The 15,858-nt window shown below is 42.1% G+C and overlaps 1 protein-coding gene across 1 annotated transcript in view; it reads left to right on the forward strand.

Annotated features, from left to right (window-relative positions):
- Positions 1-15,858, forward strand: part of ppp1r16b (protein phosphatase 1, regulatory subunit 16B) — a 111,835-nt gene that overhangs the window by 84,814 nt on the left and 11,163 nt on the right. Inside the window, exon 6 of the mRNA XM_080784177.1 lies at positions 8,713-8,837. Within this exon, the coding sequence (XP_080640303.1) occupies positions 8,713-8,837 (125 nt within the window). The remainder of the gene's footprint in view (positions 1-8,712; positions 8,838-15,858) is intronic.

Below are 15,858 nucleotides of genomic sequence, written 5' to 3' on the forward strand. Positions count from 1 at the left end.
AATCGTCATGGGGGCCCGCCCCAAGCGTTTAGGTTCTAAACACTTATTTGTAACACATTTGTAACACTTTTTAAACGTGTCACAGTGTTTAGATTATAAACAGAAGAGCATGCCATGATTGCAGGCTATAGTCCTATGTCCGCCTCGGCAGGTTCTGTGTTCTGTCGCTGGGACGGCGGAAGGTTTCAACGGCAGGCTGGCATCGCTGTTGCCAGCCAGGGTGTTCTTGCTGCTGGTGGTTTCATATTGTGATCGAGTAGCCTAAGCAGAGTACAGTGCTTATATGTATGCATACCCATTACCGATACCTGGCAGGTGAAAACAAGCACCCAGATTAGCAATTCAATGCCTGATCTGAATGTGTACAAGGGACAGGCAACACGGTCCACCCCCCACCACCCAAGGGAACCAAGCAATCGTATTCAGGAACAGTTTGAGTCATTGGGTCGTTGGGTCCATAGTGTGAATCCCCCTGAATCAAACGGAATCTGCCCTTAAACTTGGACTGACAGGGTTAGCATATCAATAGTGGATATGAGGCTGCTACAGCTAAGGGTACAGATGAAGGTAGACTTTTAATCTGAGAATATAGTGACCGATAGACAAATCTAACCAAAGATAGCAGGGAAACATTTACAGTAGTTCGCCTTTGGTTATGATCACATTATGATGCTAGCTACAGCGTTTATCCCAGTAGTCCATGGGCAAAACAAAGTCCCAGAGTAATTGAGCAGTCATTCATTCAAGGACAGGCAGATGAGCAGAGTGCGTACAAAGCAATCATTAATCCAAGGACAGAAAAGAACACATAGGTTATGTGGTTTAATGGCACAAAGGACTGACTGTTGTTCAGTCTTGTGTCGAGGGATGATGAGTCTGTCACTGAAGGTCCTTATCTGCCCGATAGCACATTGTAGAGGGAAAGGAAAAGAACACAGACAGTCAGACAGTTGCTCAGAACAGGCTGTTTTGAAGTGTGATGATGCAGCAATGTCTGCCGGTGAGCTATAGTCCATAATACAGGCCACTATGCAGGCTGCATCACCGAGAGCTTCTCCGCCAGCTGTTGGTTGGTTGGATGGTGTAGGAGGTGCTGGAGTGGAGATTATTAAGAACATGGCTCTCCCCATGCTGAACGGGCTCTCAACTGGAGTGTATAGGCTCTGTGTGTGGATGATATCGTCAGTCACACAATGTTTGAATGGTATGCTAATAAGCTCTGTCCACCGCAGCGATATTGGAAGGAAAGTGGGCCTCTTGAGAGACGTTACCAATCAATACAAGCCACCCTAATTGAGGAAGGCTACTTTGTTTATCCGTCCTTGCTAATAGTAGCAAAAGCCTCCACACAATGCAAAAATATGGGAAATCTAATAAACTACGCATGCTCTCAAATTTCATATTTACCGTACAGTTTGTATTTGTATGAAACTACATTATTGTGCCATACCTATTATGAAATAGTTATTAGTGCTCCGACATGAAATGCATCTCATTTTCCTGGTTACACAGTGCATGCATGAAATGCATCTCATTTTCCTGGTTACACAGTGCATGCATGAAATGTGTAAAATTTTTCCAGTTACACAGCACATTTGTGGACACGAATAAGACGACACCGTTCACACACACACGCACTCACACACGCACACACATTGACAGAGAGAGAAATGGAGAGACATGCATGTGCACGCATGCGCACACCGTGCGCTTGTCCACCAACAGCTTGTCGCACGTGCAGATCCGTGCACAAATGACGTAGGGATTGTCTTTCTCTGTGTGTACACACACCCACTTGCAATGCCCTCGTGGCCCACCGGTGGGCCCCACCCCACAAGTTGAGAACCACTGCTCCAAAGAGTGTGTGGGTGACGTGACATCGATCAATAAGGGAACCAGCCTTTCTGATTAGTTGCTCTCTCGTCTTCCAAGGTAATGCTGCCACCCCAGCAAACCCACTGCATAGAATAATAATAAAACACATACAGTATTGCTATCGATCAGCATACTGTACATAAACACATGCCACAAGGCCTGTCCCATTCAGCTTATTGTGATTATATCAGCTGACCTTGGCTCTGTAGTGGGTAAAAGGGTTGTGTGTCGTGACAGAGATCTGCTGCTGCTGCTGTGTGTGTGTGTGTGTGTGTGTGTGTGTGTGTGTGTGTGTGTGTGTGTGTGTGTGTGTGTGTGTGTGTGTGTGTGTGTGTGTGTGTGTGTGTGTGTGTGTGTGTGTGTGTGTGTGTGTGTGTGTGTGTGTGTGTGTGTGTGTGTGTGTGTGTGTGTGTGTGTGTGTGTGTGTGTGTGTGTGTGACGGCAATGCCCTGGCCACTTGAACAGATTGCAGATTGGAACACAGCGGTAGGGGGCGTGACATTGAACAGTGTTCCATTTCTCTGATTGACACCGCAGGGCATCCAGGGACATTCTCATCTCACTCCCTGCGGGATGCAGATAGCCGTGTCACTGGTGTGTGTGTGTGTGTGTGTGTGTGTAGCTGTGTCACTGGTGTGTGTGGGTGGGTGTGTGTGTGTGTGTGTGCGCGCACTTGCGCGTGTTTATTATGTAAACTGTATATTTTGTCATTATAATTTCAATCTGTAAAGTAAAGTTTACAGTAAAGTTGTTGTGGAGTACAATATTTGCCTCGGTGATGTAGTGGAGTAGTATCTGAAATTTGTACTTAAGTAACAAGTACAGTACTTGAGTTTACACCACTGACTTACATGGTGTACTATAAATCTAAATGTGACACTTGGTGTAACATTTACATTTTTGAAGGACAAGCGTGATTGAAGCAGAGGTGAGATGTAGAGAAACAAAACAAAGTTACATTTTGTTTAAGTGTCAAGTGTCATGTTTTTGGTGAGAGTGGCAAGGACAAAGTCCCCTTTAGCTAGTGGTGGACAAAGTATATACTCAAGTCAGAAATAGGGCATAAGTGGATAAACTATGTTTCAGTCCCAATAGTTCCTTCCTAGGAATGTAGTGGAGTCAGAAGTGTGTGTGTGAGAGAGAGAGGGGATAAAAAGTGTGATTACAATGGAGAAATCTTTCCAAAAGTAAGGTTCTTTGCTTACATAAAGATCAGTCTAGCCCAGGCTTTTCTTACATAAAGATCAGTCTAGCCCAGGCTTTGCTTACATAAAGATCAGTCTAGCCCAGGCTTTGCTTACATAAAGATCAGTCTAGCCCAGGCTTTGCTTACATAAAGATCAGTCTAGCCCAGTCTTTGCTTACATAAAGATCAGTCTAGCCCAGCAGAGCAGCAGTGGCAGGTGAATACTAAGTCGATCAAAGTGAGCACTGAGCTGCCTAATTGCTCCCAATGAACCCAATGCTGGATATACTGCAGGGATACCCAACAACATGCACTGACACGCAGAGGCGCACAGATACTGTACCTGGACAGTGTCCCCCCCCCCCCCCCCCCCCCCCCACCACCTCACTCACTCTCATGCACATTTTAATAATGCAGTTAAGGTACGCTATGTCCACATAAGAGATACAAGGACACGCGTACAGTACATTCATTTACATACAAGGTGCTGTAAAAAAGTACAGTAATACCACACACACACACACACACACACACACACAAACACACAGTCGTATTACCGTGCTTGTGAGGGTTTTCAACATTTTAGGGTATGCCATTTTTAACCCTTACCCTAAAGCCAAAAATAGCCAATTCATAGATCTGCTTTTTTAGGTGTGCAACACCACCATGCAACTACAAGTATACTGTAAGTATAAAGCAGGCATACATCCAACCCTGACCCCTAAACCTAACCTCTAAATGTCTTAACTCTAAAACCCCAAACTGAATCTGGTCCTAATTGTAAGCCTAACTGCCCTCGTCCATTTTAAGCATGAAACAACAGTTTATCTCGTGAGGACCAGGGGAAATTTCTCCAATTCTACTGTACTTTTGGGAACATTTGACCAACAAATATAGCAATGTATAATACATACGCACACATGCACGCACGCACACACAGAAACACACACACACACACACACACACACACACACACACACACACACACACACACACACACACACACACACACACACACAGAAACACACACACACACACACACACACACACACACACACACACACACACACACACACACACACACACACACACACACACACACACACACACACACACACACACAGAAACACACACACACGGCATATGCAGCCGGCCCTTCTGATCTGACAGCTCTTTGATCCTCTCCCTTTAGAATGCAGCTCATCTACGTATGCTCAGTAGCTGTACATGAACACCTTTCTTCCATGCAGTGTTTACATGTGGAGAGATCAATCCGATCTGGTGTTTATATGTGCCCACTTTTAATTGGGTTAGCTGTGTATAATCATAATATTACTATAAAAATGGTCACCACGTCATGTGTTTTCCCACTTTTTCGCATTCTTCCCTCCCGCCTTTACACACTATTCCTTCGGTTTTTGGTACAAAACCGGGAAGATGTATATTTGTCTGCTCAGCACAGTATTTGTATTTGTTTTACTGTTGTTTATGAAGCAGAAGTTGGCCTTCCACACTGCACTATACTTCTGCTGGAGTAAATGAGCCGGACTAATGACTCTTTTAATGAAGTTGCGTTGCCTCCAGGAGTCCATTTGCGCTTGGGCGAATGGGCGCCGCCATTTTCAGAAAGAACGTCACCACAGCATCACCACGCCTTTACGATGGGGAGAACATATCAGATTCTAATCAAGGTGTATACATGGAAGAAATGTCCTTTTGATTGGGTTTGGCCACCCTTCTGCACCCCATTAGAATTTAAATCGGGTTGGGATTGATTGGATTTAGGTGTATATATATTTTCTTTGATTGATTGTTTATTTATTTTCGTGTGCTGCACACATTGTGCCCAACCCTCATGGGTTTATAAGACACCCTTTCACATCTGCGTTTATATTACAGCTACAGGGTATATTCATAATACATTTCATTACAGCGTACTCTGTCTTCTCTCCCAAGCTTGACAAATAAATTCTGCCACAACAAAAGTCCCTTTGGCAAAACATATCTCCATTTTTTCATAGTCATTTAAATCTAGGAAATCCCCACAGATAGAAGACATCTTGTGTTTAACCATCATTTCCCTTATGTCATCATATTTAGGGCAATAAAAACAAAAGGTGAACCTCATTTTCACAGAACAAGCAATATCTCTCTTCTTCTGGAGTGGCATTAAACCTGCCAGTCTCCAGTGCTAATAGTAATGTTCCTGACCGAGAGATCGTTGTCTTTTGTTTAAATTGTACTTCACATAAGGTTCTACGATGTATCTGTCCTTTATTAGGCGGTAGATTCTCTGCACCAGTCTCTGCACCAGTTTTCTTTATATCTAGAGAACATTATATTTCTAATATGATGAACATTACATTGTAATTTATTTAGAAAAATAAAATAAACAAATCATTAGAGTAAAATAAACTTTTAAGTTCCCTTGCCCAGGGCTGACCACCTCTCCAGTTAAAGACCTTTTTTGTGAGTCTCTCATCAGATATCTCCACAAGGCATTTGTGTCTGATGCTTGGAGGTTCCCATCCAATATCCCCGTTAATCTAATAGCTCTATGATGCACGCTGTTACAACTAGTATATTCCCGGAAACCCCAAACACCAGAAGCATAGTCAGACACCGGACATATGCCTGATTCACAGAGTTGTGTATAGGTATTGAATCCTAAATGTCCACAATGTTCATGTTTGTTCATGACAGAGCCCAGTGCAGTGTTGACAATCTGCTATTTTCTCAGAATGTTTGCCTTTTAAGACAGAAAATGGGGTTGCTAGGGTTTAAGTTGTTAACCGCAGCCCACTTTATAGCTGGCATTTGCTTTGACTTATGCCATTTGGCGTCCTTGACCTAATTCAGAAATGTCTGTGCTGTATAACGTTTAACTCAAGCCATTTGGCATCTCCACCTGAAGTTGGCCATAAGCTTCCAAGAAGGTTGAGTGAAATCTTACAGTATGACATCAGAAACGCTTGTGCAGCATTTTTGCTAGTTGATTAATAATTTGATATATTTTGAACCCCCCCCCCCCCAAAGGCTTTGAAAACCGCAGTTTCTGACCGACAAGCTTCCTCTCTCTCAGAGTCGATGAGTGTTTTTTTAAAAATGCACATTTGCAGAGCAGTTAAATACCTCAGGATTGTAGAGTTGAGAGGTGGATTAACCCATTCTGACCGGGCACCCATTTTGGTGTTAGCATCATGTTACGCTTTATGTATTGAAAAATAGCAGATCTACAAGCTCGTATCGCGCCACCGAGTGGCGCGATACGAGCTTGTAGGTCTGCTATTTTTGAAAAATTCGAAGAACGACTGACATTTTTAGAATCTGATCTCGGGTCAGAATGGGTTCATCAGACCAGTGTGTGTCCCGTGGAAACCTCGTATGAATCTGATCTCAGGTCAGAATGGGTTAAGAGGTGGAATGTACGGCGGTTGTTACGGCACCAACTGAGCCAAGGGCCGCAGAAACTCCATACGCCATTACATGTGAGGGGAAGGCACTTCAGCATACTGTGCATCTTTATGTCCCTGTTGCTGTCAGGTGGAAACCTTGTATGTCCAAAACCGTTCCTTTTCTATTCTTAAAAAATATGTAAGTAAAATAGTGAATAGCTGATCTACATGTGATGTGCTGTGAGCTTGTCGGTCTGCTATTTACACTACTTGTGTGACACTCTCTTGTATGTCGACATTTTACAACAAAAAGAAAACACATAAAAAGTTGTAATACAAAGGTTTCTGCCCAACAGCAGATATTATTATGTTACAGTAGCAGACCTATAGGTAAAACAGCAGAGATGAATATGTTACAGTAGCAGACCTATAGGTAAAATTGCAGCTAAACACAAATATGTCCAAAAAAGCCCAACAAGGACCAGGACCTGTGTCTTTATCCCGGAAATAATGGGATGAGCTATTGTCAAGTACATTCTTTTATTTTGTACCGTTTTCTTGTACAAATTGATGTAAACCCTTGCTGTGATGAACAAGTAACAGTACATGTTAAGCATAGCATAACCTGTGGAATGGAAAACCATTGCACTTTTCCGGAGTTATAGTTAAAGTTATAGTTAAGTAAAGTTATAGTTAATCATTTAAATTGGTATGTTCGACCCGACTCTGCATAAGAGGTTGAATATGGAAGGTTGAAGCTTTAAAAAGAATACTCTGACACGTTGTGGTGACTCGCTTACGAAGGAAATGTAATTATAGCTCCCGAAGAGTGAGTTGATTTAAAAAGAATCTTGGTCTGTTCTGAGACTTTAAGGACCAATTCAACTACAAAAATAAGAAATAATGAAAATAGGCAATCTGTAATCCACTGGTGTAGAGACTAGGACAGCAGACATGCAGATAGTATGGGACTGACATTCAGCAAATGGTCCGGCCGGCTGGGAATTCAACTGGAGACAGCCTGTGCGGTATGTGCCCTAACCCATTTGTCCCCAGTTGATTATTTCACCCTACGAAAGAGCACCTTCCATCTACCCTCTTTTTACTGCATGGTTTACAGTGTATCCAGGCAGCGCCCCCCTCTCCCCTTTTTGTAGTCTACAGAGGAAGCTGAGTTTGACAGCTGTCAAGCTATTCAGTTTTTTTAAATGCACCCACTTACTGTATTTTATTTTTCTGTGAATTTTCCTTGGCATGACAATATTGACTATGGCAGACACGCTTTGTTGTAGGACGGGCACAGTCATGTGAAAATCTTGCCATTTTCTCCCATTAAGTTCACAGTTGACAGTTTCTTTGAAGTGCAACAGTTCACTCAACCATTCACAACTCACTGCACAATTTCAAAAACACATGACTGTCAATCAGGAAATAGATTTTTTCCTTTATCCTTGAAAACTTTACCTTCTGGTGATGGACTTTTTTGTAGCTGTCAGCAGGATTGTGTGACATCTCTGATCTCTGTTTGTCTGTGTTCCTGACGTTGCCATGTCCCCTGTGTTCCTGACGTTGCCATGTCCCCTGTGTTCCTGACGAGGGGCGCGGGGGCAAGGCGACTGCCCTACTTACAGTTAGTTGAACCGTCAAAACTCCTGCATTTGATCATCCATTTATTCCATTAGATTAGAGTCTAATCTAATGGAATAAATGGATGAGTTATGACGATTGATTAACATCAAAAGGGCCTGTCAACTCAAACCCACAATGCAGTATTTTGTTTTCAAAAGTGTTGCACAAAAATGTCTGTAGCATTATAAATGAAATACAAGTGCATTTGTCTTATATGTAATGCCAGTGCTGCTATTCCAAAGCCCCCTCAGCCCCCTCATTTAAACTCTTTTTTAGAAATGGTATGTTTTTTCGGTGGGTAAATCTTGTTGTCATGTCAAAAAACTTTGGGCACCCCTGGATTAGACCATAGACCATTTTATGATTTTTATCCAGAATGAAAACATTCTCTGATGTAAATGAGTTGGTGTACATTTCCCATAATGGCCTATAGCCACTATAATGTTTTGAGGGTCCGTTTGGTTTCATTTTACACTCTCAAGATCTATAAGGGTCCATTTGGTTACCAACTCTCCATCATCTAGCTGGGGACCACCTGGGAACCCCCTCGTGGCCCACATTGGTGGTCCCCGTACCACTGGTTGAAAACCACTGATCTAATGTATCTATACATCCCTTGATTGACAGGCATAACCCAAGAGATGATCAACGAGACGCGGGCGTCAACGGAGAGGAGGATGCTGGGAGATATCCAGGAGCTGCTAAGAGAAGGAGAGGAGGTCAACCAACAGGACTCCCTGGGAGCCACGCTGGTAAGACCTTGACGTGTTTGTCTTTGTGTGGGCAGGAGAAGAAAAGAAACGTCCCACACGCAACGGGGGCCAACAGTCTTGCACTTGCAAGATGGCATTCACCAAAGTGGCGTAACCTGTCGCACTTTTAAATGTGTGACATTTAAATGTTCCTCGCATCTTTAATGTCCCAATAAATCCTGTTGGGAGAAGAGTGCTGCAGCGGTGTATACAATTTAGGCATTTAGCAGACGCTCTTAATCCAGAGCGACTATATATATAGCCATTGTAGGGCCCTGGCCGGCCTAGCGGTCCGGGCACGTAGGCCCAGATGCTAATCCAGCCTGACAGCGTGTTGTGGGTTCGACTCCCGATCCCGATGACCTTTGCTGCGTGTCACTCCCCATCTCTCTCCCCCCATTTTCTGTCAACTTACTGTACACTATGAAATGAAGGTAGAAAAAAGCCCCAAAAATATTGAAAAAAACCCCCCCAAAAAACATTGTAGGAAACGAACACAAATGTGTGTGCAGCACATATACACGTGTAGTACAGTATGTGTGTCACATGAGAGCTACCAACTACCAGCATTCAGCAGAAGAAATGCATCGTAGAAAGTCAAATGTTCCTCATTTGTTAAAGACCGTTTAACAGCGGGGACGCTGGGGTGGGACAGTGTTAAAGTGCCCACCACCACGGAGGTTGTAGGTTTGAATCCACCGTGGTGCATCTGGCTCTGTCGAGCGCCTGTATCTATAGCAACACAATTGGCCCGTGTTCAGGGGAGGGAAGCCGGGCAGGGAGGGTGAAATGTGTCAGTGCACCTAATCATACGGGTTGGGGACAGCACCTGTCAGCAGGGAGTGTTGGGCAGGAGGAGTAGAACGAAGGCTCTATGTTCTCTTGGTGGGGGCTCCTGGCATGTGAGGCAGTTATGATACAGTAGTGACACACACAATGTGTGTGGGGAGGAATCAATTGGCATAACGACTACATTGCGGGGAAAGGGGATGTACGAAAAAAAGAAACTATTGCGCATTTTGAGTGTACACAATGTCCCGTGTGATGCTTATTATGTTGAATTTACTAAAGCGAAACTGTTGTTGTTACTTGTGTTTGTATTTTATGTTTTCTGTTTTCTGTGTTTGTAAAAAAAAAAATCTAAATAAAGTACTGATCATAAACTAAAGCGAAACTAATTAACTGAAATAGATAAGTAGAATTAAAAGTAGAACCGTGAAACAACAGAAACTGGATTAGCTGGGAATGGCAATATAGCTCTGCAAAGCTTTAAAGAAAGAAAGATAAGATAAACCTTTATTGATCCCTGGAGGGAAATGCAGCTGTCATGGTGGCAACAGCAGTGAGCATGAAGCATAGTAGAGGTATAGGTCAAAGTGAGAGTCAAGAACCAAACCAAGATGCATAAGAATAAAGATAAAATCAAATATTGAGCTTAGATAGCCTTATCTGCACTTGGTCTCTGAAAGACTGAACTTCTACTTGTCCCTAAGCTGCATGTACCTTGATTTTATACACTTATCCACAGGTCGTTTCGAGGAAGCAATCTGATTGGTTGAAACGGCCTTCTAGCCGTGGATCAAACCGAATTGCTGTCAAGCGAATTCAGCTGCTCTGTTCTCCCAGAGTGCTAGCAAACTCGGTGGCTAGGCTAGCTAATTTCTTGGGACATTTGTGGTTGTAGTGACTACATCTGTCATTAAAAAAATATATTTTTTCAGCAATTTTCTTAGTTTTAAGGGTAACTGTATAATTGCAATATTACACTCGAGGGTGTGGTTTAACGTGATTATTGCCACGACAGTGATGCTGTAAGGAACGAGACAAAGTCGAGTTCCGCAAGCATCACTGAAGTGAAACCACACCCTATCTGCTTAATTGTATATAAAGTATACCAGAAGTAGCGGAGTGAAAGTCATCAGGTTGCCAAAAACAAATACTTCAAAAAGTACAGTATTTAAGTTACTGTCTACCACTGCAAATAGTCCATCTACTGTACAAGAAAATGGAAATGTTTGAAAATGTTTTGAGAACTTTCACCTATACTTTCATCATGAATTCAAGCCTGAGTGAATGTCAGGCACTGCTTAATCTCCTGTTCTCCAGAATGTTGCATTTCGTTGCTGTCTGTGTGAAACCTTGTATGTCCAAAACTGTTACTTTTCAGGATTCAAATAAAAAAATAGTTTTCGTATGATGAAGTAGGGCATTCATTAATTTAGCAAATCATGTAAAAAGTAAAAAATATGGAGATAAGAGGTTTCTGCCTGATAGTGACGATGTATGTCATTGATGTGGCTAGTGTAGCTGTTGTGTGGGTTTAGAACGCACAATGAATTCCACTTGCCTTTTACTTGTAACTGGTATTGCTGACAATAAAGTTGAACCTTAGTGGTGAGATTTTGTTCAATTTGGAATTGAATCCCAAGAGAGTTTTTTGATGATTACTTTTGAAAGACACATCTATGCGACATCTAATATGAGTCGTCATTTCTGCCAGAACTGTAATTGTCTTTGTATAAAAATTGGTTCAGAGACACCAACCGATCTTGGCATTCAAAAAAAATCCATGGCTTATGCTGTGACATTTACAGTGCGATTCTATTTTACCGTGGTGACCAGGAAAAGGTCATGGCCAAAATAGCAATCTGATTCCAGCGATGTTGATCGTCAACATGTCACCAAAGAAATCAGATGAAGTCATTCAACAGTGATGGCAGTCTATTCTTTTTTTTGTCAAATATGTTTTTATTGAACAGATACATTTTTACAATGGCAGTCTATTCTGATGAATGGACGGATAGATGGGTGATTGGTTGATTGATGTATTTATTGATTGATTGAATGATTGATTGAAAGATTGATTGATTGAGGTTATAGAACTGTCTTGATCCCTTCTGGGATTTTCAAGTGACAGCATTTTCTTAATATAATAATAAACAGTTTTGGACATAAGAGGTTTCCACCTGACAGCAGCGATGAGCAACAAACACTATGGTGCAAGGCATAGTGGATTGCTAAGGAACTAAGCTTTTATATTTCAAGACCCATCCTCGTGTTGGTTTTAATGCATATCATGATAGCATACTTAGTTATGAAAATACTTTTATATAAGTAAGGAGGCCTTGCCGAGCCATCTGTAGCGTGAGGCAGCTAGCTTGATGTACAAGTACGCGCCCTGTAGGGTCTGGCGAGTGGCGAGTAGCGGTGTGAATTGTTTATCGCAAGTCATAAAAAGCAGCCCAGACACTAACAGAGCCCTGCAGGAACAGATAAATCTCACACCGGCCCACACATTTCTCTAAAAGGCCTCCTCGTCTCTGCACTTGAGATAAACAACAACATAAAGATCTAAGGTCCACAGAGATGGAACAGCCGTGATCGCGTCAGAGCTTTCTGTGAAGTCTGTTCATCTGCTTTCCAAACATTTCAGTTAGTGTCATGCCATGAAGTGGTTTGGAGTTGGATGTAAACACCATAGACCATCACAGTGAAAGTTGTCAAAATACTCTTGACACTTTTAAACCACTTAAGCGCTATTTGCATACTTGTTGCGTTGTGAAAGTAGCCACTCACGATGCGACACGTGAGCTTGCAGATCTTAAGGAACTGCTCAAGCCACAAACCTCCACTCAAAACAATGAACTCCTTTTAGTTGCAGATCTGCAACCGCGTTTTGAGCTCATTTGCATCCACAGCTTTGGACTGGTTTCCCCCCGACAGAGACTAAATGTAAAGTGCACAATAACTAACATTTATTATTAAGACAGTTTTTTTTTACATTTTTAAATGTAGGAATGAAAGATACGCCCGTACACGGGGTATATGCTCGATACAAGAGTGTTACACTTATTCAGAAGGCAACGTTTCGGTCCCTACGTTTCTTCTTTTTTTCCAAATTTACAATGTGAAACAATATTGCAGCAGCATTACCCTGTCACCGGTAAAGCATCTTCACAGTTTCTGATTGATCGCTGGTCTTCCGCTTTCATTATTTGTTTGATGTCACAGCGATCGCATAACAAACATGTAGGCGTTTGTTTTGCAGTCTTTGGCAGCTCATGTCTCTTGATAAAAATGTAATTCAGTGAAAGGGTTTGAAAAGGGGGCAGGACAGGAAGTCACCCAATAGTCTATTGAGCCAGATAGCCCTGAAGTGTGGACTACACTACACACAGCTCTTGTGTCATACACTATGATGCACAGGGATGTGATTTATCTATCTATTGTTTTCTTCACGACTTAATTTGCACTGGAACACAGCACCCCCCAACCCCCCCCCACCCATTCTTTTCAAAAGGAGAGACGAGATTTATTGTGTTCCCCGATTCCATCTCTCTTTCTCTCTATCTCTCTCTCTCTTTCTCTCTCTCTCTTTCTCTCTCTCTCTCTCTCTCTCTCTCTCTCTCTCTGTTTCCCAGATGTAAATAGGATGCTTCAATTTGTATTTTGTCGCTGTTAAACCTCGTATCTCCACATTTCGGCTTCGTATGTATGTTTTTCTTTTTTCTTGAATAGAAGAGTATCACACAAATGTAAGTAAAACACAAGGATAATAAAACAGGAACGTCTTTGGACTTACATGGTTTCCACCCTACAGTAACAATTTGATCCAGAGTATGGGGTACAGTGCATCTGCTTTCACAATTCACACGCAAACAGATTGACCTCATAAAGCATTCAAGCACTTTCCCTCTCTACTCCATCCGTTGGAAATATTACAATAGTATTTTCAGGCCATCTATTTTCAGACCACGCTGCTACAGCGTTGTTCTCACTCGCCGGAGTTTGGACAGTAAAAAAAAGCTGTTGCGGAAGAACTACTCAGACTTTTTTTACTGAAGTAAATGTAGCAATACCAAAAATATTGAGGGCCGAACCTCTAGTAGAAATAGTTGTAGTGGCGTGTACTTGCCTCTGACTTGTAGAAGTATAAAGTAGCCTATCAAAAAAGGGATACGAACACAATTGACTATATTTACACAGCGGCCATTTTGCTCTCACGTCATATTTGCGGGTGGGGAAGAAATGCCATCCGGTGTGTCATTATTTCATTAACTTAATAGCAAAATGGCCGCTGTGTAAATATGGTGAATAGACTTGTGTTCAGGGGAGGGAAGCCGGGCAGGGAGCGTGATCTTTTTCACTGCAAGTGCTCCTACAGGTTGGGATGGCAGTTATGGCCCCTGTCAGCCGGGAGTGTTGGGCGAGAAGAGTAGGACGGAGGCTCTACGACTACGTCCTCCCGTTGGAGGCTCCTCACTGGCAACAGAAATGTGTGTGGAGGAATCAATTAGCATACTTAAAGGTCTAGTGACATTTCAAAAGATTTTTTGTAACTTAGAACATTCAGATTTTCTGTGGTCTGGGGTTTTCTGAATAATTAGGCTCAAACAAGTGCTTTGATTTGCCTGTGGACTGTGATGTAACAGACCACAAATCCCATATACCGGTATGACATAACAATTTGCCAGCAGATGTCACTGTTGAGAGATTTTGCCTGTTTTCATTGCAGCTCAAAAGGCTTCAGAACACACAGAGAAAAGAAAATCCACTGAATGGTTCAAAGTTCAGGTTGTTTGGGTGTAATTGAGGTCATAAAACCTAAAAGAAAAGCCTAAATATAATAATTATAAATGAAAATGAATGTCATGAAACCTTTAAATATACTTGAGTAACTTTCCACCACTGTTTAAATGCTATGGCGATAGTGGCTGAATTAGTCTGGGCTGTGGACCAGAATCCTACATGATCCATCCATGCTTTAAGCTAGCTTCGCCTCAGCTCTGACACTCTGCAGTGTAAACGTGTCTGCCCGGTGACATTCAGTACAGTAGGTTAAAAAGATTGTATGACTAAAGCTTAACCCATTTAGGCCTGACGTTTAAAAATGTCTTCTAAATTCTGACAGTTTTCTGAAATACCTCATGCTTCTATGTCAGTGCTGCTCAATATTTCATGTCAAGGACCCCCGGAATTATGTGTATTTGGCCCGCCGACGCCAATTTGAAAATATGTTGTTCCAGGGACCTCCCAGAAGCAAAGATTTGAGTTGAAATGTTTGAATATATATTCAAAGATTTGCGCCACATTTTCGCGATTTTTCAAAAATAGCAGACCTACAAGCTTAAAACACAAAGGGTTTCATTCCAGCTATGTTAGTGATTCGCATGTCTTAATGACTGTTGGTAGGGTGTTCCACATTTTGGTGGCATAGGAGCGAAAATAATTTAGTCCCTTGTTTGTGCCGAATCTGGGTTGTACATGGTTCGTTGCACTCCCTCTGGTGTTGTGGGTGTGGACTTCGTTACCATTAAGAAGTATCTAGACAGGTACATGGGTATCTTGGTGGTGTATCGAATCTTGTGGAACAGTGCCATGTAACATATTTCACAGGTTCTGGATTTGTTTCCATACGCTATGGCTTGGTTTCAGATATGGTTTTCAGAATCTAATTTGGGCCGTGCTCAGGAGGCGGTACTAACCCTGAGTTCTGCAAACCCAGGCAAATGAAGATTTATAGAACCCCAGAACTCAAAACATTTCTAGAACAGACAAAATAGACAGTCTACAAGCTCACAACACATTGCGTTTTGACCAGGGGTCATACTCATCGCCATGTTCATTTGTGGTGGACATTTTTTACAAAATGAGCAGACAATAATATTACCAAAAACACGTAGAGATAGCCCTTGAATGACCATAACAGGTCTGTAACTCTGATAGTATACAATTACAAAGGGTCCATTGGGTTCCATTTGTACACTCTCAGAATATGGGGGTCCTTGCAAATAACATTTTTGAGAACCACCACTAGTACTACTAGTGGACTCATAATGTGCCATAGTGTCATATTAAATCAGTGTCATACATATTCTGAAGAAAGCCTGGAGACTTGACATTCAGTAATTGGGTCTGCAGGGATAAAAATAATAACATTTCAATGGTTTATAAAACAGAAAATCAAAAAATGTGCCACGGACAAGACCTACTGTTTGTACTACAGACACATTGATGACCC

The sequence above is a fragment of the Protomyctophum bolini genome, assembly GCF_963924005.1.
Source record: "Protomyctophum bolini genome assembly, chromosome: 2".
Lineage (NCBI taxonomy): Eukaryota > Metazoa > Chordata > Actinopteri > Myctophiformes > Myctophidae > Protomyctophum > Protomyctophum bolini.